General features: G+C 37.8%; 1 protein-coding gene across 2 annotated transcripts in view; it reads left to right on the forward strand.

Moving 5' to 3' along the window:
- The window catches only part of znf407 (zinc finger protein 407), a 96,924-nt gene extending 90,243 nt beyond the window's left edge, over positions 1-6,681 (forward strand). For both annotated transcript variants that reach the window (XM_017683661.2, XM_037531003.1), the window contains exon 9: positions 4,555-6,681. In XM_017683661.2, coding sequence (XP_017539150.1) covers positions 4,555-5,432 — 878 coding nt within the window. In that variant the 3' untranslated portion in view covers positions 5,433-6,681. The remainder of the gene's footprint in view (positions 1-4,554) is intronic.
- Positions 6,682-8,094: the final 1,413 nt, after the last annotated feature.

The raw sequence follows: 8,094 nt of genomic DNA on the forward strand, positions 1-8,094 counted from the left end.
GAACAGGGTAAAAGGGGGTAACAAAGTATCAGAGAAACAGATGCACTACAGTCTGCAACTGTAGAACCACAAAGTGCGTAGAAACAAGGAGGCGGTCAGAATGTTATGGCTGATCAGTGTATATGTGTGATGTGTGTGTATGTGTGTGTGTGTGTGTGTACATATATTAACAATTAGCTGTGCTGTGCTTTCTGTGTGTCAGATTGCTATACTGCAGTCTGCTGTTCTCAGTTTGGAGCTCTGGAAAGCAGATAACATTATTATAAATGTGTTTTTTTAAAGGCCAGCAGAATAGCTGGCCAATCAGAAGAGTTTTAGAGGGGGGCTGAGTCAAGTCAAAGTTTTTATATATGTAGTGCTTTTTAAAACAGGTAAGGCAGAAGAAGCAATAACACCAGATCACACAGGATGGGCAGTTGTTCAACTTGGCAAAAAAAAAAAAAAGACAGAGTTAGTTCTGTGTGTTTTAGTAGACTGAGATCAAGGCTCTGATTCAGCTCGGACCGCCAAGTTGGTGTGTTTTTGTTTGTCTGTATACCTCACCTTGTCTGGCACTAATGGAAACCATTCTCGTTCTGTCAAATAATGAAAACATTTATATTTAGTATGAAACAATGAAAACATTATCAGCATAAGTAAGTATACTCAATTTATAAATTGTCCAAAATTGCATATCCTAGCCTCTTTTTGTTATTTATTTATTTAATTTTTTGGTTTTTCTGTCTAATCACATTGATGTCAGAGAAACAGACAGAGAGAGAGAACAAGAGAGAAAGAAGAAAGAGAGTCAGAGTGGAGAGAGAGAGAATAGTGTGTGTAGGCTGCTTTCTGTATATTGTATTCTGTATACTTTCTGAGTGTATATTGTGATTTATAGTGTGTCTCAGCAGAAACCATTAATAATTCTGACTCGGTTTTGTATCTATAGGTCCAACCTCCCATAAAAACTAACTTTGTTATAAAATGTATTTGTCGAGTGTGTGTGATGGATGGTACAATGCTTAGAGCACACAGACAAATACACACACATACCCAACCCACAAATACACACACATACCCAACCCACCTGAGGACGCAGAACACCGAGTACTTACTGATTCAAAGTATGTTAAACTAAATACTGGTGTAATAATGTCTAAGTCCTGGTGTTATAAAAGTTAAGTACTGGTGCAGTAACACTATGCACTGGTCTAATACTAACATAGCTAAGTATTAATAATTAATAATTGCTAAGACATTCTCATTCAACAAACATGCAAAATAGGTCTGTATCCTCTTTGGAGAGCAAACTTATGCACATTTTAATGTTTAGTTACTGTTCATTTGTAGAATTTAACATATTGGAAACATAAAAGGATGATTATGGCCTGTAGCACATTTTATATTTTATTTTATTTTTTTATGTTAAACATAGTAACTAAATTGAAATTGTGCACAAAAATTTTCAGGATTTTCAGAATTTTATGTAGAAAATCAGCCAAACATGAACTTTGAATGGTGGTGAAAATACAAATGTGTTGGTCCTGCACTGCACAAACACATGTGCAATTGGTGTGTGTATTAGGAAGACTCTCAGTAAAAAACATTTCATTTTACCCTCATCAGAAACACACTCAAAAAGGAGTTTAAGAAAGGGCATGAAAAACAGGGATTTATCACTTTAATGAGTGGTGTTTCACATCCTGCTGAAAACGATGTGTTTTGTAATGAATATAGAAAGATTGGATGGATGGATGGATGGATGGATGGATGGATGGATGGATGGATGGATGGATGGATGGATGGATGGGTGGGTGGGTGGGTGGGTGGATGGATGGATGGATGGATGGATGGATGGATGGATGGATGGATGGATGGATGGATGGATATAGAAGATTCCACTGCAGAGGATTAAAGGGCTTCATTCACCAACCATTCTTAAGGAGAAATTATTTCTTAAAATCCACTCAAGCAGTTTTTATGAGGATTCTGACATTCACCAATGCTTTGTTCTTCAATAAGAACAACATCTATGCACATTGAAGAGTACAAAGGTGCGAACAGTTCTGTGATTTAAGAGCACATCATCTGTGCATAGGCTTTCTTATGACCAATCTGGCTTAGGCTTTCTTATGACCTTTCTCAAAAACAAATTTAAGAAAAACATATATTAGTGAATGAGGTCCAATGTTCTGAGTCCAGCCATGACACCCTGCAGGGTAAAGGATTATATTCTTAGCCTCTTTCTGACTGTAGTGTAGTGAAGAAGAGTGCTGCTATTTGAGTGAATAGGTGGACAGAGTGTTAATTCTCTTGGTCGAAGAATAAGAAGAGATTGAGAAGACAGTTTTCACTAGTGCTGTCTCTGTATTATGATGAGGCCTAAATCCAGACTGAATGGAAATAGGAACTCAGTTGTTGTGCCACAGCTTTTCCCACAAATCTTTGATGTAAAGGGAAGATTTTCGATAGATCTATAATTTGATAGCTCACAGGGAGATTAGGTTTCTTAATCAGAAGTCTAATTGCTGTTAGTTTTAAAGAATAGACTTGGTTATTTCTGGCAAAATGTATTTGAGTAAACTTGTAGGAATTGGATCTAATAAGCAAGCAGAAGATTTTGAGAAGGAAATAATTTAGCTTTAAATGTGTGGTTTGAATTTTTTTGCCAGATTGTTTCAATTTTTTTGTTGAAGAAATGGGAAAAGGGTATGGCATCTGGGGTTCAGTAGCTGTTTGGTTCTTGTGCTAAATAATAATCTAGCATTATTATTATAATTTGATAAATAGATAGGTTGAGCATGCTACAGTAAGTGCTCTTCTAAAGTTTATAAGGGTGTCCTTCAAGGCAGACTGGAATAATTATAGTTTAGTCAGGTGCCATTTTCTGTTTTAGAGCCCAAGTATGATCATTCTACCATTGGGGCAAGCTTTTTCTGCCTTATTATTTTACTTTTTACTTACTTTTTATTTTATGTTATCTAGAGTAGAAGGAAAAGTATCCTGTAAGCACTCCATCATAATAGTTAGTTTATACTCCATCATAATAGGTAGTTTCAGATTGAACAGCTGATGGAACCTGATAGATGGGGGCAGTCGTGGGCTAGAGGTTAGGGAACCAGCCCTGTGACCGGAAGGTTGCCTGTTCGATCCCCTTGGCTGACAGTCCATGACTGAAGTGCCCTTGAGCAAGGCACCTAACCCCCAGTTGCTCCCCGGGCGCCATGGATAGGGCTGCCCACTGCTCCGGGCAAGTGTGCTCACTGCCCCCTAGTGTGTGTGTTCAATAGTGTGCATGTATGTGGGTGTTTCACTGCACAGAAGGGTTAAATGTAGAGGTCTAACGTCGCAGTGTGCAAAACACAGTGACAAATAAATTCTAATTCTAGATCTGGAAGCTTTTTTGATAAAGCTACTAGCAGTGGAGGATGTTATAGATTGTAGTAAGTGAAAATTAATTTTTACTTGTTCCTCAGTTACTTATATTAACAAAAAATGTAAGAATTTTAGAAGAAAGGAATTTGGAGAGAAGAGAATCTGCTTTCTGGCTCATGCCTAAAGCTTTTGCATAAAAGGTTGCTGTACCTCCACCCAGGCTGCTTAGTTGAGGGCTATATTAGTCTCAATATTCTAAAACCTATGTGGCAGCTAGCTGAAAATAACAAAATTAGAATAAAACAGCTAAGTTAACTCTAACCCGTAGAGAACTTTTCTCCAATCCTCAATTATAGTTCTTTTTTATTCTTTTCTTCTTTTTGGATTATCTGTTCAGAGTTCAAAATAATTGAAAGAAAACTTTTTGCTTACACATTTATGATAACATTTTTTTTCATATAGTTGCTATGTATTTCTTGCTGTTTATTAAAAATTAAACAGTACAAATTCACATTGACATTTCTTCACACCTTTTTTTTTTTTTTTATTAAACCTGCCACCAACCCCCCTTCTCTGGGGCTCTTTAGTATTTTGTAATTAATAATACATAATTCATGAATCTATGTGGTCTATTTCCAAGAAGGAGGACATAATACAAACAAATAAACAAGAAAAACGAATATAGAATTTGAAAGAAAATTGAAAGAAGACCTAAAAAATGAACAAACATGATTCAAAAGTGTGTATATATATTTGATATTTAATGTTTTATATGTTAGATTAGGCCATACAAAATTAATAGAAGATAACTACTTACAATGCCTCTTTTTGATGTGTGTGCGTGTGTGTACACATGGTGGACATTGGTGGGCAGGCTAGCGATTATGTGGAGTGGTTGTGTGTGTTTGAATACCTAAGAGAACTGAGTCCAGTGAAAGGGACAGGTTGAATTAATTGGGTTTGGGAGGTGACCATTGTAGGATGTTAATGAATGCTGACCAAGTTGAGCTCAATGTAGTGGATTTGTTTTTTAATCAAGGCTGTTCTATTGTACATAATCTATGAGCAACTTATTCCAGTGAGTGATGTTGTTTGGATTGATTGATTGATTTCTAGTTCACCGAGTTTTTTTTTTTTACTGTTTTTTCATTGCTGATAGATTTTTTTAATGTGCGATTCTTTCTCCTTTTTCTGTGGCAGGAATTGTGTCCAAATCATTTGAATGCCGTCTGAAGGGTCAGGGGGCATCATATGTTGAGACTGAATCTGCGTTTGCGCCAGATGAAGGGCGGCTGGGCTCAGAGGCACTGCAGCAAGTGATCATCATCCAAGGCTATGGCGAAGCAGGAGCTATGGAGCAGGAGTTGGAGGAGTCGGCTGCTGCCACACTGCACACGCTCGCCATGACACACACACACACACAGCTGCAGGTGGCCCAGGTGCTGCACATCACCGAAGATGGACAGGTTATCCCCTGCCACAAGGTGGCGCCATCCGGGACCCCACTGCCTGAGGGAGCAACACAGTACCTGCTGGTGGAGGGCCAGGAAGAGGGCCAGAGCAGTCCGGAGCAGGCTGGGGTCAGCCAGGTGCTGTCCGAATCCTCCACTGCACTGGATGCCCTGCTGTGTGCTGTGTCAGAGATTGGCCAGCAGGGCAGCGCCGGAGAGACAGAAATCATCACCTCAGAGCAAGAGGGTCATGCCCAGGGTGAGGGGCATGAGGAAGTACAGGTATATGGGGAGGTTGTAGAAGGTGTTGAAGGTGAGGGAGCAGAGTCAGTAGACGTTGTCACGCAAGTGGTTGGTCATGGCAACCAGGACACACCTGAAGGGGTTGTGCAGGAAGTGCTACAGTTTGCCGCCAGCCAGTTGATGATGAAGGAGGGGCTTACACAGGTAATTGTAAACGATGAGGGAACGCATTATATTGTAACAGAGCTGGATGACTCCACCCTGCAGGTAGAGGGCACTGTGTATGCTCAGAGTGAAGGAGCAGAGTCTGGGGAAACCAGTCAACCACATGAGGGCACAGTAACCTATTCACACATCAGCCTTAACCAAGCTGCTCAGGAATGAAGGGATGGGCCCCAAAGAGCTTATACCCTGCACCATTTGGCTCCACCCACTAACTCAGGAGCTGGAGCAGGCTGGTTTGGGCTCTGATGATCGATAATCAACAACTCCCTGCTGCCAGTGAAAAGCTGTAGCAAATTCTTTTTAATTTCTAAGGATATTTTCTCCTTATTTCAAGCTCAGTCTTTGCAAGAGGCAATGTTGTAGCTTCATGATCAGAGATCCCTTCATGGAAAAGGTCCCACCAAATTGTTTGTGACCGCTCAAAAGATGGTACTTAGACAAAATTTGTTCAACAAAGCCATGTTGCATTTTGTTTTTTTATTTTTTTGTTTTTTGAATGTTCTACAAGAATATAATGCATTGAAGAATTCATCTCAATGTTTTGTTTTTGAATATTTCAGTAAGCTTCTTTCTTTACATTTGGTTAGATAGGAATTTGCTTGCTTTTTGAGTTTCTTGCAAATGGGTTGTCAGTGTTCAGCAGCAGACACTCAAAATCACACTGAACCTCATCACTGCTATACTTCCCTTACAATGGTTTTTAATTAATTTGAAGCCCGTTAACTGATTAATGTAATTCTTTTGCAGGAAATACGGTGTATTTTTCTGGCTGTTATCCATTTTTTTTATCCTTGCTCTGCCCACAAAGGCATTCTTTCATAGATACTGTTGCAAGGTTGGGCATGTATTACAAAAAGCTGGCAAATCCTGAAGCACACAGAGATTTGCAATAGTTGAAATTGATAATTAAATGTAGTTGATTCAGGTTGAAAAGGAATATTAAAAACATTCTGTAAAACCTTCTGTCCAAGAACACATTTTAGGCAGACCATGGATAGTATAGTGAATTTGTTCATTGTTTGCTGACATCTCTCCCATGTTGTAAATGATTCTTGTTTTTTTTCTGTATTATGCTGACTGTAGTAAGCCTGGGAAGTTTGAATTCAGACAGTTTGAATTCAGACTGAAGTCATTCACAGTTTCTTTTTACATTCTACTCATAAAAGCTTTACTTTGCATTTTTCTGTGTTGATTCTTGTCTAAATGTAAATTATACTCCACTTCAGTGCTGATTTCTCTGAAATTAATTCTGAATGCCTTCAGCTCAATAACATCAAAATTACACTGAAAAAAAATTGTTTGTGAAATTTTCTACTGTGATAGGTTTTGAGGGTTCCAATATGAATAACAGAAATCAGTAATAGTAACATGTTTAATTGAATAAAAACAATAAGAATAATGAAATGTACAGCTGTGCATGTCTGTGTGAGTTTCATTTACTTAGATTTAAGGTCATTAGGGTGTATTAGTATAGGGTTATTATTATTATTATTATTTATTATTGCATGAACTACAAAATATGAAAAAAAAGTTGAGTGGACAAAATAAGCCTTATGGAAATGTAACTTTAAATTAGTGGTATAATGATGCACACATTTTATGATATAATACATATTGCCATGTTTGAGTGATTGTAAGAAATGCTAATATAACTTGCCTATTTTTATTTATTTATTTATTTTCCTGAATGTTCAGGCTAAAACAAGTGTGAGAAGGGAATTTTTAACTTGGCAGAATCTAGGAATCTCCACAACCAAATAGAGGTGCAGATTGGAAGCTATAAACATCCCTGTGGAGTTCATTGTTTTACACTCTCAGAATCGACACATGGCAGCTGCTTGAATCATGTGTGGAAAAGAAACTGCTGCAATGTTTTCTTCTCACTCCTGTAGCTGAGACATTTGGGTGATGTATTCAGAAATGAGTAATAGCAAAGGTGTCTGACACTCACACAGTGTCAGCACACTGTTGCTATTCAGTCTACCACTCTTTGCCCATCATTATTGCACACAGCATGGACACTGAACTGTTCCCAAAGAGGAGATAAATATGAGGATAACTTTTCTTCTAGCTAAACGTCCCTCTCTCCATACACCATTTCAAACAGCCTAGCTCACCCAAGGTTAGCAAAGCTGAAAGTAGCTTCTTATTGAAATTTTGCTCTGATGCTTCAGAGAGTAACTGCTGTACCATTGAAGGTGACATTGAAAAAGTGACAAATGTGACAAATAAGAAGCTAACTTGAGCTTCAACTTTTAAGAATATCATGTGTTAAAACTGTACAAATCATCGCCGGGATGGTACATTTAATAGCATGATATCTAAATGTATTAGATTCACAGCATGTCTTACAACAAAAAAAAAACAACAAAAAAAATGAATATTAACATGCATATGCTGACACCCCTACTTTCAATACTGCAATGACAGTTATGATAATGATTATTATCTTTCTTCATTTGAACATGAAAATCACATTATTTTCAGAGTCAACACCATTTCCAGTTTTCATCACCAACATCCAATGAGCATGACAGTTATTATTTCCGGTATAATTATACTTCATTTCTATGTGCTATAATTTCACAGAAACACTATAAGGAGGAGAAATCAGGCTAAAACTGAATAGTATAAACAAACAATGAACAGTGTTGGCGGAGTAGTGTAGAGGACAAAACAGCACAAAATAGCACAACAAAATGCATGGAAGAGACATCTTTTTTACTTCTTTCATTGTGCTTAACTCTACCAGCTTCATATATGCCATTGGGTATATTAATTTGTCATCATTTTAGAGTAGGTTTACAAGGAGCACCATGTT

The sequence above is a fragment of the Pygocentrus nattereri genome, chromosome 19 (assembly GCF_015220715.1).
Source record: "Pygocentrus nattereri isolate fPygNat1 chromosome 19, fPygNat1.pri, whole genome shotgun sequence".
Classification (NCBI taxonomy): Eukaryota; Metazoa; Chordata; class Actinopteri; order Characiformes; family Serrasalmidae; genus Pygocentrus; species Pygocentrus nattereri.